This window comes from Phacochoerus africanus, chromosome 16 (genome assembly GCF_016906955.1).
Source record: "Phacochoerus africanus isolate WHEZ1 chromosome 16, ROS_Pafr_v1, whole genome shotgun sequence".
NCBI classification, from domain to species: Eukaryota; Metazoa; Chordata; class Mammalia; order Artiodactyla; family Suidae; genus Phacochoerus; species Phacochoerus africanus.
The window spans coordinates 43,693,654-43,714,115 of NC_062559.1; the positions used below are offsets into that span (position 1 = coordinate 43,693,654).

Consider the following 20,462-nt stretch of genomic DNA (forward strand, 5'->3'; position numbering starts at 1 on the left):
AACACTTTTGTAGCTTGTAAGCACTTTCACATATACTTCTCCAAACTCATCCATTGGGCAAGTATGATCTGTTCTTTTTATAGATGAGAAAACAAACCAGATCAGAGAGAACCTGATCCAAGAGACTACACCATGGTTCAAGGTCAGAGACCCACCATCTTCTAACCACCCCAAACATATCATATAGGCAGTTTACAACAAACATTTGACTTGACTTTCTGATGACACCTGCCACTGTTGTCAGGGGTGTTTACAATGCATACAGTAAATTGTTTGACTGTATCCATGATTAGTTCCACGATCAAGACTCCGTTTTTTTAAAAAAGGTTTATAAGGAAAGCCACTTGTAAAAAGGTAAGGAGGACATGGCAGGGCAATGGAGAAAGCAAGAGTGAAGATGGTATTAGGTCTTCTTTTTTAATTTTTTGATTGTGCCCATGACACAGAAGTTCTAGGGCCAGGGACTGAACCCAAGCGACAGCGGTGACAATGCTCCACAGCAGTGACAACGCTGAATCCTTAACCGTTAGGCCACCAAAGACTCCCAGTATCATGCATGTTTGTACAGAAGACTTTTTAACAGCAAAAACACATGTTCCCTAAAGAAAATTTTGATTGCAGAGAAAAGTAGAATGAAAAAAAAAATCTGTTATTTCATCAACCAAAGCAAAGCAGTGTTCAGCCATTCCCTCACTTCCCAAACTTTTAATGTCATACACACTATCAAACTTGATGACTTACATTAAGCTTTTGAAGATTCTTTAGTTCTAAACATCTTTAATTGGTAACAACCACTTTTTCTTTTTTAAACCAACAACGTATAAACCAGAAATGAAAAAGATGCTAAAAGCATTTAAGTTTGAGGTATAGCAATTATATTTTGGAAATTAAATAGGGATGCATGGAAGCTGGAGGAGTGTCCTTACAGATCCATTAGCATTCTAGCCACAGAAATGTTTGATCCTGCCCACAGCAAGGCTCCAGTGCTGTGGCTGGAAGCTTTGATCTTGAGTCCCACTCCAGCATATGGTGCTACTAAGCATAATCAAAGTGCAAATCTTTATAGAAATTACAGAGGCTGAAAGGGGGATGGATGCTTCCTTCCTCTAATTTCCTTTCCTGCCATGTTCTTGGTCTTAAGTAGAAAAACATTTGGTCTTTTGATGAAATCTGCAGATAGTTGGGGAGCATTTTTACACTGTATACAGTCAATTATTTGACTGTCCAAGGTGATTTCCATTACTGAGATTGGCAATGTTTCTTGCCAGCTTAGAGCCACGGTTTTCATACCCACTTACCATTGGTTATGAAATTGCCTCCCTTATTTTGGCCCTACACAATGACATTAGAATAAGGGGACCCTGACAGTTCTGGCTTTTGGAGGGGGGGTGGGATAGAGGGGAAGGTACGTGACACATGCACATTCAGATTTTGACAATAAATCATTGAAAATTTTCAGGATGAGCTGTGAATCCTTGCAGTTGATCCACTTCCAAAGGGGTGCCCCCCCTTACAAATTTTTGTAAGCCATGAATTATAACTCAGATCAAGGTGTTAGAGAAACAGTATTTTTTAAATTAAATTCCCTTCACGTAGATCTGTCAGCCCACTGAAGAGAGTGGGAGACAACCTCTGGATTGTAAATTGCAAGCAAAACTCGTGTTTTTGGCAAAGTAAATTATCCTGACCCTCTCACCCACACTGCATTGCTCCATTTGAGAAACTGCCATGCCCCTTGGCCCAGACAGACAGGCCTCAGGCAAGCTTGCAATCTGCAAGGAGCTGGACCAAGGAAGACTCTGTGTGCCGTTTCTCATGGTTACTGCTTATTGTGCCCAAGCCTTATGGACATTATTTTTAATTATGCAGTTATTAAAAAGAGAGAGAGAGATGTCTAAAGCATCATTCAGGAAGTTTAGTCAAGTGCAGGCCAGTCTACTTCCAGCTGGTGGGCGCCTGCTCGGCTTCTGTCTGTCCTCACTGGGCAGCTCCAAGCCTGGTTGGCTGGTACTCTTACTGCTCCGGTTGCTAAATATTTTGACTATCATCCCGAACTGGCCTCATTAGTTGTACATATAGGCATGTATCAACAGGGAGCCTAGTGAGGTCCAACTATAAAATCCTGGGTCAGAAGTCAATGGTTTAGATTGTGGTGTGAACGCTATCATTACAGCAGCGGCTCAACCCCAAAGTTAGCTCGCTCTTCTAATCCTCAGCATCCTCGCCTCCAAATTGGGGCTATGAATAACCCCCACCTGATTGACTCATGAGGCGTACCGAGGGTGAAACCGGACATCAGATATGAAAGCATTTGTTCTCAAGTTTTTTTTTTTTATCAATTTCAAAGAAATCTGTAGTAATGGCACATCATTTAAAAAATGCCAAAGCGAAGGATGTAAACAATTATTCATTTTCTCCTCATGTAAAGACAACTGTTAACATTTCAAATTTTTTCTTCTAGCCTTTTATGAAAACCCTTTGACAATTCAACCACAGTTGCTGAGGATCTCACAAAAATGAAATAAAACAAGGCTGATGTCCTTCCAGCTGGGCGGGGATATCAAATGGTTAAATAAATGTTACTACTGCAGTATAAAGAAATTCAAATGAGGAGTTCCCGTCGTGGCGCAGTGGTTAACGAATCCGACTAGGAACCATGAGGTTGCGGGTTCGGTCCCTGCCCATGCTCAGTGGGTTAATGATCCGGTGTTGCCGTGAGCTGTGGTGTAGGTTGCAGACGCGGCTCGGATCCCGAGTTGCTGTGGCTCTGGCGTGGGCAGGTGGCTACAGCTCCGATTCAACCCCTAGCCTGGGAACCTCCATATGCCGAGGGAGCGGCCCAAGAAATAGCAACAACAATAACAACAACAACAAAAAGACAAAAAAAAAAGAAAAGAAATTCAAATGAAAGAAGAGTGAAAATCTGAGGCATAAAATCAACTACAGGTCTGGTTCCCGGAGATGACAAATATTTGAGTATTTAAGAGTAAGAGACAGGTTTATACCTAAAGCATTTCCTTAGACGGATTTGGTTCAGTTCTAAGGGAAAACATCTTTATCTTACTGCTATAAAATTTCAGGTACTCAAAAGCAAACTCTATACCGTAACCATAAACAATGTGTGGAGTTGCCTTATTTCCTCTCTGCCAACAACTGCCTTTCCTTTTTTGGTTTGCCAGCGTTCACTGTAGTTCTTATAGATCCGCTATCTGTTTATACATGTCAGTTTCAAATAGCCAGGCATCTCTGAACTGATGGATGAGGACGTTCCTTAGACAAAAAAATCCTTGGACTTTTTTCCCAAGGACATAATTTCCTTGAAATTTCGGAAGCAGTCACCTTGTAAATGCCCTTAAACATATACAGCATTCTGTGGGCTGACACTTTCTACGAAGGTTTTTAGTTCTTTATTATTTTCTTCTCAAAAGACAATTACTACGAGCCCTGCAAATGGTGCTCATTGTGTTTATTTATGATGGCACCATCCTTCTGGATTATCGTCTTCTTTGGTTTTTGTTTTTGTTTGTCTTTTTAGGGCTGCACCCACCACACATGGAGGTTCCCAGGCTAGGGGTCCAATCGGAGCTGGAGCTGCTGGCCTACACCACAGCCACTGCAATGCAGGATCCGACTCAAGTCTGTGACCTACATCACAGCTCACAGCAACGCCGCCGGCGGATCTTTAGCCCACTGAGCAAGGCCAGGGATTGAACCCGAGTTCTCATGGATGCTCATCGGGTTCGTTAACTGCTGAGTCATGACGGAAACTCCCAGGATTATCATCTTTGTATTTAACTCGCTGGCGGTGCTACGCTCCCAGAAGGCAAGGGCCTTGTCTACTCTCTCAACCCCTAGGCTCCTAGCAAAGGAGACATCGAAATGTTTGAATAAGCCCATAAGAATTCTCAGTCAGTCAAAATACTTAAGACAGTACCTGGGAATGTGCTAAATAAACATCTCTAGGCCCTATTCTCGACATTCTGAGCCAGATTTTCTGGAGGTGGGCTTAGGATCCTGTATTGTTAATGAGCTCCTCAGTTTTCTCTTCTGTGAAATGCAGAGAACAGCAGTTCCTAGCTCACAAGGTAGTTGTGGAAATGAACGAGTGACTTCATGCAGGGTGTTTAGACCCCTGCCTCCATGCCAGTATTGCTACTGTTGTGACTGGAATAAGATAAGCCAATCATGACCAGGTGTTCTGAAAATACTATTAATACTATTAATTTTCTGAAACTTAAGTGTGTGTAAAAATCAGCCAGTGGCTCATAAACGTCAGTGCGGGGCCTTGTCTCCAGAGATTCTGATTTCACAAGGCTAATACCTATCCACGAACCTGCACTCCTGTATTTCCTTAAGGGCAAAAATGAAGAATCAGCAGATAAATGGTAAACCAGGGGTTCTCTTATTCACAATTCTAGTAGCCAAGGCAAAGAAACACGCCTCTCAGACTGGGGCAAAGACGAGGCTCAACTCAGATAGAGAACTTGGGGGCTGGGGGTTCCCGTTGTGGCGTAGCAGAAAGGAATCCAACTAGTATCCATGAGGACACAGGTTCGATCCCTGGCCTTGCTCAGTGAGATAAGGATCCAGCGTTACTGTGAGCTGTGGTGTAGGCTGACGATGCAGCTTGGATCTCACGTTGTTGTGGCTGTGGCGTAGCCCAGCAGCTCCAACTCTGATTCAACCCCTAGCCTGGGAGCTTCCATATGCTGCAGGTGTGGCCCTAAATAGCAAAAAAAAAAAAAAAAAAAGACAGAGAGAAGGAGTTTGGGGAATCACTTGGTAACATGCCAAGGGACCATCAAGGGCTCTGGGTTTCCTTCTTCATCTGTGTCAGGGGCCACACCGCCTGTGTGGATCGGCTTATGAGGAATGAGGGAACAGCTGCCTTCTCTGCAGGCCGCCCCGAGTAAGCTAGGGACGGGGCTCCAGTAGGGCTTGGCAGGCCCACCCCTCCCTGCAGCCAGGAGCTGCCCTGAGCTCTCCTGCCCCTCACCTGTCCTGCACCAAGGCAACCTGGGCCAACTCATGCCAGCTCCAGGAGCTGCTGAAGAAAGACATGGCCTGGAATCCTTCCTGCTCCTATAGGTGAAATGCAAGGGAACCACAGGTTGCCTGGGAAGAAAGTGTGTACCTCCCTGGCAAGCCCGGGAAGATTCCATGCCCGGGCAAGAAGAGCTGAAAAACCTTATGCCACATATATGTATCATGGAACCAGCCCAAACCTGCTTGTGCTTCTGACCTCTGAAACACTCCCAGCGTGCTTGAGATTTAAAGGGCGAGCTTTCCAAAAGTGAGAGGACAATGCTCTTGTTTCTCTTATGAACAGTTCCTTCCTCTGTTGCTGCTTGTGATGATGCAAATTATACAGGTAAGCATAATCGATACTCTCCTGGAACCTGATCAAGCTGGGATCCATCTATACGCAAAGACGTTAAATAGTTCAGAGGCAGGCATTTAAATGGAGACAACTCTGCCCTTGCTCTTACTAAAAATTAGTGCTTTTTATAGAAAATTGGGTATAGGCTATGTTATAATAAAGTAGAATTTACATTTAAAAAATGCTTTCCTCCAAAGTCCTGTAATTTTTCTCCTCTTCTTTAATCCAAGAACATGTACTTTCTCCTCCTAAAATGTTACATATGGACAGACCTGTCTCCGGTGTTTGAAAAGCCTAGGGTTAGAGCCTTGGTCCATGGTTCCCTCTTAGCTCCGGCTCCTGCCTTATCAGGAGTCTCCTGGAGCCTCCCAGGCATTAGAGTGGAAATCCCAACCCACACCTCCAGATTCTTTTGAACAGCTGCCCTTTAGCCTTCTCCTGGCCCTCGGGGTATATACACTTGTGGCATGACTGGTCCCCAGGAGGACAGATGGGCAAAAGGCCTGCACAGACTTAGGCAATTAAGGAAGGAATTCCAGGATCCCAGGAACCCTGAGCAGGAGTAATAGGGATGTGGGCGGTGGGTGGGTACATCTCTTTGGAAGCCTGAAAATGAAACCCTGCTCTTATGGGGAGCAGAGGATAGAGTGCAGGGTCCAAGGCAGGGTCCCAGGCTGCCCTGGTCCAAGAGTGGTGCTGTACACATAGTATCTATATGATGCCTACATGTATGTTACATCCAAGGTCTGGGTGTTCTATCAACACACATCCTACACACTGTCTCTGTTACCAGTTTCAAGGTTTGAGAAGGTAAGGACTGACAAGAAAACATTTTCTTTACGTAGCACCTACTTTATTTAGGCAGAGATACCTCGATGTGGCAGTGCACGTATGAGCATCAACTGCCTGCTGAAAGCCTTCAAGGGGGATAAGGGCACATTTATTGGAAGTCATTGTATGAGCAAGGCTGCGTGATAGTATTTTAAAAAAAACACAGATGTCAAAAGAATCTCACCAACAAAGATTCAGACAAAAGATCTAGAGGTTCCTAAGTGACTCTCTGGCACCTGTCCCCAGGCTTCCTCTCCTGATGCCCTGCTTACCTTCATCTAGGTGGCACTCAGCACTTCCCTCCTCTGGAAGCCCTCCTCATCCTCTCAGTCCAGCCAGGTGCCCCGCTCCAGGCTCCCACAGCTCCTAACACCTGGCACTGCAAATGCTTCCTGCCCATCAGCCTCCCCACTAAGCTGCTGCACCCTGAGGTCTGGCTCTGTGTCTTATCAGCGCTGCATTCCCGCTCATCCTGAGATACAGCACGTGCTAAATTCTCACTAAATGCTTCCTGCCTGATCACCAGCAGTAATCTGCAGTTTTGGAGTTGCTTTTATAGTTCTTCAAGACCAGGCGCTCTAAGCACTGCCAGATTCAAGCAAAATACCACTTTAACTCCCAGAAAAGAGGGATGGTCTGAAGATAAATCAAACCCCCGAACATGTTGCCTTACAGACATGGAGACCCCTGAGGGCACATACGGATATCACATATGTGTGCTCCGAATTTTCACTGTCATTCATTTGTAAAGTTGACGTCAGGTTATATGCCTTTAACAAGGGAAGCATTTGTTTTTTGTTTTTGTTTTTTTAATTGCAATCACTTTTTTCAGAAAGAATTTATACACACACACACACACACACTTTATCTGCACATCTCAAAATCTTACTCTTACTGAAACTGGATTGAGGGTTAGCAATGCCTATCAGAAACTGTTTCTACTTATTTGAAAGTTTAAGCAAGGTTAACTACATGAGGCAGATAGGTTTCTTTAAGACAACAGAATGTTATGGAAAACCAATTGTCGTTGGACATGAAGCCATGGATGGTGTTATTTCTACCTGCAATCCAGGACTACTGGTGGAAATATTAAACACCGGGCACTAATACTCCAAACAGCCACAACGTTTAAAAATACTGAACATCTTTAGGGATCTGATAACTTTATAAATCCTATATAGAGGCATCTATAAAGGAAAGACACCCCCAGTAGAGCGAGTGATTAGTCCAAACTCCTAGTGGCCTCAGAGGGAAGGTCCCCTCCTTTACTCTGAAAGTACCCCCCCACACACACACACTTCCTCGGAAGAGTCAGAAGAGGAAGCTTATGCAGAGGAGGGTCTGATTTCTGCTTCTCCCTCCTGCCCATCACACCTCTCAGTTCCCCACTCAGAAGGCTGTGTGTGCGTCCCCAGGCTGGGGGCTCAAAGGCAGATGCTGTGATGCTTCCAGGTAGATCTACCAGCCCACACTGTGAGCCAGCAGCTTCTGAGTGTTCTTTCCCCTGAAAAATCAAATGATCTCTGCTGCCAGCAAGGACTGGGGTCCCTGGAGAAGCGTCTAGGGCCCAGATCAGGAGAACCTGTGCATCACAGCACAAGCTTAGGTCTCACCCTCTAGGGCAGCCAGACCTTCACAAGGAGAAATGGAGTCAAGACTAAAGGGGGTTTTAAAGTTTCTCACAATGAGAACTAAAACCCAACTTACCAAATTGCCTCGGCAACTTCATCTTTCATCTTGTTCAGATAGACACCTTGTTCCCACGTGCATCCTTTATTCAAAAACTCAAAGCAAATAATCACAAGCAAACTTGTTCTGCTCACTGGGCCCGGGAGGGACATCTCACCAGCTACCGACTCTCCATCCTCCAATCCCATCTCCCTGGAGCGGAGGTCCCTCAGTATAAGGCTTCAAGAAACATGCTGCTAAGGTCTCATCATTCTTTAAATTCACTTGTCTATCTGAATTGCTAAATAAGGCAATTAATCACCATCTAACATTGGAATTATTCAAAATCATTTGCCTCTTGGCAGCTTTCTCCCACTTGAGCCTTACATTATTAGTTAACTTTTCCATGCCTTGTCCTCCCCACTGGATTGTCAGCTTCTTGAAGTAAGGAAGTGAATGTCCCTTTCCTTTAATGTTCCACAGAATGGGTCCTTAGAATGACATTTTCTGAATACCCTCTGGATGAGGGGGAGGGAACAGCAGGCAGGAACAAACAGTAAGTAACAGCTCTTGCTTGTCCATTCTCATTCTCAGCTGGGGCTGCTGAATGGTGCCATTAATAAATGTTCCACTCCCTATTGATAACAGAGCTTAATACTTCCCCAAATAAACCAGATCTGAAAAACTGGGGGGTCAAAAAACTAGTATCACCGGCAAGCCCAGGCATAAAGGGGAGGGCCCAGCAGGTCGCAGTCAGCAGAGAGTCTGTGAAGATTTTATATATGTATGTATATATATATATGTACACACGTGCAGAGCCTACCCCAAGGGCTCTAAGACTGGAGAATTAATGGAACTAAATCACCAAAATTTGACGGACACTTTTCATGGTGGTAGAACCAGTTCTGAGCTTTCTTCATGCTCTTGCCTACAGCCAGGCCAATCAGCTACTCAGTCCGGATCCCCAAAAGGGGCAGTGCCTCCCCTGGGCTAGTGGCCACCAGGACCACGACCGTGTCAAAAACCCAAGCACGCAACAGCCAGAATGGCTTGACCTAGCTTCTTCGGACAGTAGCCCAGAGACAGTTACTGGCAGACAACTTTGTGTTCCCCCAAACTTCCCGCTGGCGGACTCCGTGCGGCCAGAACTTCTTGCAGGGTAGCACCTGGAAGAGCAAGTCTCAAAAAACGAACAAAACGAGCCGCGCATCCGTTGTTTCGAAGCGACCGGTGTACTCCTCTAAAATAAAAAAGATTTCTGTCTGCAAATCCCGTTTGCTCGCCCGGTAATCCACCCCCGCCCCCACCCCGGCGTGTCCGACCCGTACAGCTGTTTTTAATCCCTCCTTTTCTCACTTGGCGTCCCGGGCTCGGGTTGACCAGACGCGGAGCCACTTAGCGTTTCCTCCTCCCCCTGCCGGGGTCTGTCCTCCCTCCGCCGTCTCCTCCCCGCCTCCCTCGCCCCCCCGCCTGCATCCCCGGGGGGCAGAGTGTGGGAAGAACGAATTTCCGCCGGGTTAGTTCGCCACTCGCCGACTCGGGTCCCTTCCGGACGCAGCCCGCACACCCCCGGCTCCTCCGCGGGCTCTTCCACCGAGGCCGCGCTACCGGTCCCGGACCGGGAGCGAGGAGGCGCAGGCTGCGGGGGCTGAGCCTCCCGGGCGCAGCAGCCGAGCCGCGCCGGGAGGAGCTCTTGGAAGGGCTCCCGCCTGCAGCTGGGGAATCCGCTCGGCGGGGAGAATCCGTGCCAGGGAATCCAGCTCTCCGGACTCAAACTGCAAACAAAAAGCTCAGGTCTTGCTCCCTCCCTCCGCCCCCCGACGCGCACCCGGAGAAACAGTTTTCTGCAGAAATGCAACAAGTAGCACTCGGAGCTCGCGGGGCGCCCCGCGCCGCCTAACTTGGCCAGGCAAAACCTCTGCAGAGACCCGGGCCAGCCACCGGACAAAGGGCGGAGGAGGGGCTGGACGGCGCTGCAAAGTCCGAAAGAGGCCATTTAGCGACTCTGGCCAGGCCAAGGGGAATGCAGAGGAGACACAGAGCCGGCGGGCCAAGAGGACGATCCGGCCTCAGCACGCAGGACGGGCGGCGATGGAGGCTGCTCGCGCCGTGCGCTTCTTGCTCGTGGTGTGCGGCTGCCTCGCGCTGCCGCCGCGGGCCCAGACGGTATGCCCGGAGCGCTGCGACTGCCAGCACCCCCAGCACCTTCTGTGCACCAACAGGGGGCTCCGAGCCGTGCCCAAGACCAGCTCGCTGCCGAGCCCGCAGGACGTGCTCACTTACAGCCTCGGCGGCAACTTCATAACCAACATCACGGCCTTCGACTTCCACCGCCTGGGGCAGCTCAGACGGCTGGACCTGCAGTATAATCAGATCCGCTTTCTGCACCCCAAGACCTTCGAGAAGCTCTCCCGGCTGGAGGAGCTCTACCTGGGCAACAACCTCCTGCAGACGCTCGCTCCCGGGACACTGGCGCCGCTGCGCAAGCTGCGCATCCTCTACGCCAACGGGAACGAGATCGGCCGCCTCAGCCGCGGCTCCTTCGAAGGCCTAGAGAGTCTCGTCAAGCTGCGGCTGGACGGGAACGCCTTGGGGGCGCTTCCGGACGCCGTCTTCGCCCCCTTGGGCAACTTGCTCTACCTGCATCTGGAGTCCAATCGGATCCGCTTTCTGGGCAAAAACGCCTTCGCCCAGTTGGGGAAGCTGCGCTTCCTCAACCTCTCTGCCAACGAGCTGCAGCCCTCCCTACGCCATGCAGCCACCTTCGCACCGCTGCGCTCCCTCTCCACTCTCATCCTCTCAGCCAACAGCCTGCAGCACCTCGGGCCGCGCATTTTCCAGCACCTGCCGCGCCTGGGCTTACTCTCGCTCAGGGGCAACCAGCTCACGCACCTCGCGCCCGAGGCCTTCTGGGGGTTGGAAGCCTTGCGCGAGCTGCGCCTGGAGGGGAATCGGCTGAGCCAGTTGCCCGTGGCGCTGCTGGAGCCTCTGCATAGCCTGGAGGCGCTGGACCTAAGCGGCAACGAGCTGTCCGCTCTGCACCCCACTGTCTTTGGCCACCTGGGCCGGCTGCGCGAGCTCAGCCTGCGCGACAACGCGCTCAGCGCCCTCTCCGGGGACATTTTCGCCGCCAGCCCAGCCCTCTACAGGCTGGATCTTGACGGCAATGGCTGGACCTGCGACTGCCGGCTGCGGGGCCTGAAGCGTTGGATGGGCGACTGGCACTCTCAAGGCCGGCTCCTCACCGTTTTCGTGCAGTGTCGCCACCCTCCGGCCCTGCGGGGCAAGTACCTGGATTACCTGGATGACCAACAACTGCAGAACGGGTCTTGTGCAGATCCCTCGCCCTCGGTTCCCCCAACTGCCGACGGCAAGCAGCTGCCCCTACCCACAGCCCAAGGGGAGGAGGTGGCGCCCCCTCCAGGTGCCCTTGCGCAGGAGCCTCCGCAGCCCCAGCCGCAGCAGCGGGGTCGATTTCTGCCAGGGGTGGCCTGGGACGGGGCTGCCAGGGAGCTCTTGGGTAACCGCAGTGCCCTTAGGCTGAGCCGACGAGGCCCGGGCCTTCAGCAGCCGGGTTTGAACGCCGCTGCTGCCGCAGGCCCGGCGCCACACCCCCAGGACCTGCTGGAAAAGCCAGAGCGGGGACGTCCGACTGCGTTGGATCCTGCCCACGCGGAGCCCACCCAGACGGCCGCGGCTGGCTCGGCGCCAGCCGGAGACCCATGGCAGCGCGCAGCGAAGCAGCGCCTAGCGGCGCCGCAACTAGAAACCGCAGCCCAATCCGACGGCGGGGTCGGCCTGCCGCCGCTGGTATCTGACCCGTGTGACTTCAACAAGTTCATCCTGTGCAACCTGACAGTGGAGGCGGTGGGCGCAGACAGCGCTTCGGTGCGCTGGGCGGTGCGCGAGCACCGCAGCCCCCGGCCGCTGGGCGGCGCGCGCTTCCGACTGCTCTTCGACCGCTTTGGGCAGCAGCCTAAATTCCACCGTTTCGTCTACCTGCCCGAGCGCAGCGACTCGGCCACGCTGCGGGAGCTGCGCGGAGACACTCCCTACCTGGTGTGCGTGGAGGGCGTGCTCGGCGGCCGGGTCTGCCCTGTGGCTCCCCGGGACCACTGCGCGGGGCTGGTCACCCTGCCAGAGTCTGGGAGCCGAAGCAGCGTCGACTACCAACTGCTGACCTTGGCCCTGCTGGCCGTCAACGCGCTGCTGGTGCTCCTGGCCTTGGCCGCCTGGGCGTCGCGCTGGCTGCGGAGGAAGTTGCGGGCCAGGCGGAAGGGCGGGGCCCCAGTCCACGTCCGTCACATGTACTCCACCCGACGGCCCCTGCGCTCCATGGGCACCGGCGTCTCGGCCGACTTTTCTGGATTCCAGTCGCACCGACCGCGCACCACCGTGTGCGCGCTCAGCGAGGCGGACCTCATCGAGTTCCCGTGCGACCGCTTCATGGACAGCGGGGGCGGCGGCGCGGGCGGCAGCTTGAGGCGGGAGGACCATCTCCTGCAGCGGTTTGCAGACTAGGTAGATCCAGGGCCTCCAGGGGTGTGGAGACAATCTCATTGGCCTTGAGCAGCCACCTATCCGCGGGACCCCGCCACCCACCTCGGGGGAATACCCCATTTTATGAGACCTTCTCTTTCCCGGCTTTTGTGCCTTTACCAGAGAGGCCAAAGGGGACAGATAGCTAATTCTGCACCATCCCCCAATCCCAGTACTCACTCATGAAGTAAATGGATATTATTGGTGGTCAAGGCCAAGAGTAGGGGACAAATGGATGTTGGGGTCCAGAGGTGGGAGGTCTTCTCTACGTGGACACATTGGTGCAGCTATAAGAATAGATTTTTTTTTTTTTTTGGCATTATAATGCAATGGCCTGGCCCCTTTGGGGGTAGAAAAGGGTGCTTGTGCCCTTCAAAGTGGCCAGAAAGAGATTTGGATGCATGCTTTTTAGTTTGTTCAGTATGAAACAGAGGAGGTTTGTTTCTATTTAAGGAAAAAAGAACTTATTACCATTACAAAGAAGGCTTGGCAACTGACTCCACGGGTCTGGTGGTCTCTGCCAAGAGGGGTGATGTCGCAAACAGGTGGTAAAGTGGTAAAGTTTAATACACTTGCCCGGGAACTCATTTTTTTGGTCTTTTTAGGGCCGCACCCTCCACATTTCGGAGGTTCCCAGGCTAGGGGTCCAATCGGAACAGTAGCTGCTGGCCTGCGCCACAGCAACTTGGGATCCAAGCCGAATCTGTGACCTACACCACAGCTCATGGCAATGCTGGATCCTTACCCCTGAGCAAGGCCAGGGATCGAACCTGCATCCTCCTGGATGCTAGTCAGATTCCTTTCCTGCTGAGCCACGATGGGAACTCCCTGGGAACTCTTTTATGTTGGTTGGTAAAACATTCAGGATAACTTAATGTTTAAATAATTAAAGATGCGGTGTTTTTTTTGTTTTGTTTTGTTTTCAACAATGTGAAGAACTCTGACATTTAACAGACTGACCAATAAACTCAAGGACTGTTTTAGTGGAGCTCAGTAATTCAGCTATTTCCCTTGTAACAGTCACATCACAAGAACATTCGCAGACCTTAAAGTTAACTAAGATTACATACTTTCTTAGGAGAAGGCTTCATGCAAGACTTCTCTGTCAGGGTTGCTCCTGTGCCTTTTTAATTTTATTTTTCTAAACCTATATACGGAAGAGGAAATATCAATGTCGAATGCCATAAAAGAATGTAATGTGTATATATCCGATGACCCCTTAGGGAATGCCACCGTTCTGGTTCACTCACCACATCTCTGACAACCTGTCCAGATCGGAATAACTGTGATGTGGTACTTCTGGTGTTTCTGTCAGTGACACGCGGTTGACTGTGCCCTGTGGCTCTTGCGTTGCACAGTTAGGTGATAAATGGTTGCACAGTTAGGTAATTTCCTAATGGGGGTGAGCAAAAGGCGACTTGCCATTGATATGTAATGTTTGATCACATATTGTCTTACTTTACATAAAGAGCAGAGGGGGACAATGTGAAAGAAAAATGTGCATCAGTGGTTGTCTGTTTCTACTAAAACCAGAAGATTGGTATGAGTACTTAAACCTCACTGTGAAATAATTCTATATTTTGCAAATTATTCCCTCCACTACCCAGTGTTTTGTGTCCTTGTTGTGATTAAATCTTATCTTTTAGCTAGTCATTGCAGTATTTCTTTGAAATGTTTTTGTTTTAAACTTAGGGCTAGGCTCCTTTATTTGTTCAGTTGTTTTCAACTACTTGGGGTATTTTCCTTCCCTGATATTTATGAAGTAGATGTTTATCACTAAATGTAGTGCTTTGGTTTACATTAATGATTTTGTGTGTGGTCTGAAACACAGTCACTTAGAGCGTGTGCACGATCTCGTTATGTTAACCGTGGTTATGGAGTCGTTGGCTGTGGGGTGCCGGGGAGGCCACTGCAACGGTGCTAAGGCTAACAGGGAATCTTCTGTTTAGGGCCGTAAGCCCCTGAGGGTCCTGAAGACTCAGGGAATCTGTCATAGTCCAGGGATCCTTGCACCCCATCCCATCCCGTTTATGTTTGGCCTCCACTGAGCCAGGCCTGCCCTTGTCCCAACAGCCGAAGAGGGACACAGGGATTTCAATGAGTGGATCTTTGTTTATGTTCAGATGAGTAAATGTCCAGACCACTTAAAATACAGCTGCTTTTCTGGCGGTCTTATCCATGGGGCCTAAACTTAATAAACCACAGGAAATGGACTGTCATTCTTAGTTTGCTGCCAGGGCTTGCTTCAGATTCCAGGCCTATTGGCATTTGGGAGCAGTGAAGTCGTTTGCTCTTATTTGCAGCCTTGCACTTATCTTGCAGCTTTTGTGCGCCTAGGTGTTGCATTGGTAGAACAATTGCATTTCTTAGCTCTTGCTTTTCCACAGCAGTGTAATAAAGTGAATCCCTTGAAAGTCTGGAAAAGTCCTCTGTTTCTTCCCACCACCTACCCTTTCAACTGCAAAAAATCACTGAAAATGCTTAATGCCTGAATCCATGTAAAAACAGTTTCACTGGAGAGCCTTTCAGTGGGAAATGAATAAATGTCATACATTGTTATGTTCAGTGATCTCAATAAACCCACTTACTAATGGAGATGTCTTAGTGTTGGAGTTTCCAATATTTTATATGCTTTCATAATGGCACCCTGCCTTTTTCTGTAGCAGTTTTCATCAATGAAAATGAAACAGAAGCTGGAAGTCTTTCTGTCCTCTTTCAGTGTTTTTAAGTTTCCATTTCCACAGTCGAGTGTGGGCTTAATTTTTAAGAAATGGTTGTGTGACCTTCTGCCCAAAGAAACAGTGGCTCTAAAAGCAGATGGTCAGCTGTGAGGTGAGAATGGTGCTGAAACACCAGTGACGGCAACATGATGGGTCTCAGCAGGTTTCAGCTGTTTAAAGGAAACAATTAAAAGTCAAACCCATGGACTCACCTGGAAAAAGAAGGACTTATCTTCACCTGGAGGCCATCTTTGCCATTACAAAGTTTAGGAAAAGGTAAAATTCCTAACGTAAAAAGAATACACTTTGCTCGAGGTAGGAGTGGTCAGTTCAAGAGTCATTGACACAGTCTGGAAAGTGGTGGGGTCCTCAGTGCAACCAGTAAGATCATTGCTTTCATGAGGCGGATCATTTTGCAATGCTGCCAACTAATAATTAGCATGTGATCAGAACTCCTTCACTGATTTGCCAAACACCTGGTTTTCACCAGGAGTACAGGCAGCTGCTGTATATACTGTGAAACTATTACAGTAGACACTGGATTCCTTGGTATTTGTACTTAACCCCTCCTCTCTCTGCTCCTGAGACGTGGAGATAAGTGACAATGAAGCATTTTAATGCCAGAAATATATTCACAATTCCAGACCATGACCCAGGATCAAGACAGAGTCCCCCTTCACCATCTCAGAGAATTACAGCATCACTGTAGTTCAGAAGGTTTTTAAGGATGTGAGGAAGGAATTTTAGTCATCTGAGAATAACCTTTGTCTTAATCTCTTTGTGCTGTAGCTTCTCCCCCGCCGCATTTGCTGTTTTATTTATCGCGATAGGGACTCACGGATATGTTTTATTCCATGAGTCACAATCTAATACTATTGCGATTTTGTTGCTCAAATTGTCCCATATTACTGAATACAGTAAGAGTGATTACCTGTACTATTTAAGATTTCTTTCTTTTTTGTTTTTGGCTGTGCCTGTAGCACATGGAAATTCCCAGGCCAGGGATTGAACCCATGCCACAGCAGCAACCTGAGCCACTACAGGGACAATGCAGGATCCTTAACTGCTAGGCCACTAGGGAACTCCAAGTTTTCTTTTTTTTGACAGTTTATTTTTGGCTAGGGTATGTCTCTCTAGCGATTTACAGTCAAAATACTGTTTTTTAAAGCGCCCGTCATTCCACTAGGAATAGTTCCTCTTAGGGTGGTTTCTTACCAACGAGACTCCTCAAATTCACTTTACTTCCAATTTTTAAGGAACTGGTTTTGCAGCATTTAAATTGATTTTATAGTTAGGTAAAAATTCATTTGGTTCTGAAATCAAATCCGCAAAACGAGACGTTTCAGGAAATGGAGCTTCTGTCCTTTTCCTTCTGTTGTCTTCCCACCCGTCTCTTATCGTAGCCGTTTTTGGAAATGTTATGGCTTCTGCAACTGTTAAAATGGGAATGCTGGGTCCTGACTGCACAGTTCTATTTTAAGGAATAAATAAGGAAAGAGCATTGGACAGCACCGGTTACAAGGAAATTGTTTAATAAGGAGTAGAGGTCTTACTGGTAGCAGTATTCTCCTGTGCTCAGGGTGACAGTTATTTGATACGTTTGAGAAGTTTCATGGACAAGGCATTCTGCTTCAGCCCTAACCCATCCGAAAATTCAGATAATGAGGTCATAGTGACTCTTCCCTCCCCTCGTTTTGGTTAATCGAGGCTCTTCTCTAATTTAGTGGGGAAGGATGGCTCTTGAAATACTCTCTCATTATTTGAAAAGGAAGTGACTATACTGGTATTTGAGCAAACTTTCCTATATTTATTAAACCCTTAGCACAAGTTGAGTCAGGCTTTAGATCGGAACTAAGGCTGCGTAAATGGTCTTGCTTACATGGTGCCCTCCTCCCCCATTAACGTAGCGATAGCATCTCCAAGTGTCTTTTTCCTCTCAGTTTACTTAGAAGGATACTTTGCACGCACACATGCTTTTTTCCCTGGGGATTTCAGGTTCCTTCCTCCTTCTCAATCATGTGGCAAATAGTATTCTTTTCATTTTGCATGGGAGATTCAGGTCTTTAGAGATTGTACTTACTTGTATTGAGAACTGAAACAATTAGAAAAAAAAAATGTAGCTTCCGGAGGATCTGGTTGCTTTATCTTGGGACAAAATACCAAAATATCCTATTGCATCTGTTAGAGAGATTCTAAGCTACTGTACCCTGAGAAACTATTACAATAGACAGTGGATTCCTTGGTATCTGTACTTAACCCCTCCTCTCTCTGCTCCTGAGACGTGGAGATAAGTGACAGTGAGGCATTTTAATGCCAGGAATATATTCACAATTCCAGACCATGACCCAGGATCAAGACAGAGTCCTCCTGAGCCTTGTATCTTCACCATCTCAGAGAATTACAGCATCAGAGTTCAGAAGGTTTTTAAGGATGTGAGGAAGGAATTTTAGTCATCTGAGAATAACCTTCTTTCTCTTAATCTCTTTGTAGGTTCTCCCCCCCCCCCCCGCCCCACCATTTACTGTTTTATTTCACTTATGGACACAGAAATGTGGCTTTGTGATTTGGCTGTGAGCTGGCATCAGATGCTAGACAAATTGCCCCAGCATTGCAAACAACAAACAGCATCTCCTGACTATGTAACTTCATAACATTTCTTTCAAACTCACCCAAGTGTTTTAAATACTAGCTCTGCCGCATAGTTCATGCTGAGACAGGGCAGCACAGTCATGTAAGATCAGCCGTAACCAAGCAGCAATTATGCACCTTCTGAGTTCTAATTTTTGACGAAGTAATTCTTACCCTAAGTTGAGTTTATTCCTAACTCTTAGCATGTGTACACTGTAGCATGAAGAGACGTACTTTTAGTGGTGACTGCCCTCTTAGTCCCTTCTCTCTCAATTTTTTTTTTTTTTGTCTTTTTGCTATTTCTTTGGGCCGCTTCCGCGGCATATGGAGGTTCCCAGGCTAGGGGTCCAATCGGAGCTGTAGCCACCGGCCTACACCAGAGCCACAGCAACGCGGGATCCGAGCCACGTCTGCAACCTACACCACAGCTCACGGCAACGCCGGATCGTTAACCCACTGAGCAAGGGCAGGGACCGAACCCGCAACCTCATGGTTCCTAGTCGGATTCATTAACCACTGCGCCACGACGGGAACTCCTCTCTCAATTTTGATGTCTTTCTAAGGACATTTACTTTAGGAAATTCAAATGAGTGCAAATAATAACAAACACCCATATTAGCATCATTCACTAACAGTTAACATTTTGCAATGTTGGTTTTCAGCCTTAATAAATGTCTTTATTGACAAAACCGCTGATTTCCTTCCCCACACTCTGTCTTCTAAAGTAGCTGCCATTGTGAGTTGAATGTGCTTCCTTCTAACAATCAATTCTCCTTATCCACCCAAGTTACGTTGTATAAGATTACAGCGAATATTGAATTAGCAAATACTGAACCATTGCTCCCAGGGGAAATTCAGGGTTAGGTTCCTGCAAGCCTCCGGTCCCATTTTCATCAAGCTGTCAATATATAACTTTATTTTATATGTGTTTCTGTTTAAAGACACCTATTTAATATATAGCATTGATTTATTAACATTAAGCTCATGGCGGAGAGCACGGTAACTCATGCCTGAAGCAAGTGTGTCAACACATATGTTTTCCCCCAAGACACATCTTTCTGTACTTAGGGACATGAGCCAGCACTTCAGCCCTATGCTTGGGAGCCCTTTTAAGACAGCAAAATTGTCAACATAAAGCATGAAAATGCAAAAAATGTGGCACCAAATAGACTGTGAAAAGGACCCTTGTTTGCAGCTGAGCTATGAAACAAGGAGGCAAAACATTGTCTTGTTCAGCTCCAGCTGGGATCACGCACAGCACCTTGCATTTTCCACTGCTCTGGACAGGTCTGCCAATGGCCATGAAAGTGCTGCAGAGTATTAATTCTAGGGTTTTGGTGAGTAGGTGAGTCCACAAATGCATGCTCCGTGAATAATGCAGATCAACTGTAACTTTCATCTTCCCCAGTCCTCCTCCTGTACACCCCTTTGCCCTTTGCTCAATGCCTCAGTTATCTTTTCTACCCCTTGACCAATCTCTCTCTCTTTTTTTTTTAGAGGTAAAAGCGGTATGCAATGTTACATTAGTTTCAGGGGTATAACATAATTCTTGGATCTTTGTATACAAGGTACACTTCCAAGTGATCTCCACAAGTCTAGTTACTACCCATCACCATATAGTTGACCCCCTTCACTCATTTCACCCACCTTCCAACCTCCTTCCTCTCTGGTAACCATCAGTCTGGTTTCTGCAGCTAGGAATCCTGTGTTGCTTTGTTTGTTTGTTTGTTTTGTTTTTAGATTCCATATATAAGTGAAATCATACAATATTGGTATTTTTGTCTAACTTATTTCACTTAGCCTAATACCTCAAAGTCCATCCATGTAGTTGAAAATGGCAAGATTTCCCTTCTTTTCATGGCTGAGTAATACTCCATTGTATGTGTCTACCACATCTTCTTTAGCCATTCATCTGTTAGTGGACATTTAGGTTGTTTCCATATTTTGGCTACTGTAAATAATGCTGCAGTGTACATAGGGGTGCATGTATCTTATCAAGCTAGTGTTTTCATTTCCTTTGAATCATACCCGGAAGTGGATAGCTAGAGCATACAGTAGTTTTATTGTTAACAATCTTTTGTCTTTTAAATTGGTAACCAGATAGGTGTGGTTGTATTGTTGATGGTGGTAGCTTTGTATGTGTGTGTCAAGGATGAAGATTGGAGGGTTTTTTAAATGAGTTTTAATTTGTTTGATATTTTCTACTTATTCTTTCCAAAGTGTTTTTCTCCTTTGCTGCATGTGCACAGTTTCTATTTCTTCCTTGGGGCTTCTTATCACACATTAAAAATGTCCCTACTTGTGTCTTCTCTTACCTTTGCATACTTAACCGCTTCCCCAGTTCTCAAAGGGCTCCACAAAGAAGAAAGGGCTGAGTATATCCCTGGGCTAAGTGTATCCCTGAGCTAGGTGTATCCCTGACTCCATTTGCTCTGGGCTCACTTTTCAGAAGGCGTCAAGTTTTTGTCTCATTTATTTATTTATTTATAAATGCCATGTTCCTGTGGCATGCAGAAGTTCTCAGGCCAGGGATGGAACCAGTGCTACAGCAGCAAACCAAGCCACAACAGTGGCATTGCTGGATCCTTAAACAGCTGAACTCCTGCTTCCTTTGTATTTTGAAAGGCTCTCTGACATTCTTTGTGCCAAGGAAAAGGATGGGTTGCTCTCGCATCTTACAAGTTGTCTTCTTGGAA

The 20,462-nt window shown here is 47.6% G+C and overlaps 1 protein-coding gene and 1 long non-coding RNA gene across 3 annotated transcripts in view; one reads left to right on the forward strand and one right to left on the reverse strand.

Moving 5' to 3' along the window:
* Positions 1-12,002, reverse strand: part of LOC125117690 (uncharacterized) — a 61,614-nt gene extending 49,612 nt beyond the window's left edge. The window contains exon 1 of the long non-coding RNA XR_007132686.1: positions 11,936-12,002. This is a non-coding gene — a long non-coding RNA (uncharacterized LOC125117690). The remainder of the gene's footprint in view (positions 1-11,935) is intronic.
* TRIL (TLR4 interactor with leucine rich repeats) overlaps positions 9,937-20,462 on the forward strand; it is a 129,123-nt gene continuing 118,597 nt past the window's right edge. For both annotated transcript variants that reach the window (XM_047763727.1, XM_047763728.1), the window contains exon 1: positions 9,937-12,400. In XM_047763727.1, coding sequence (XP_047619683.1) covers positions 9,971-12,400 — 2,430 coding nt within the window. In that variant the 5' untranslated portion in view covers positions 9,937-9,970. The remainder of the gene's footprint in view (positions 12,401-20,462) is intronic.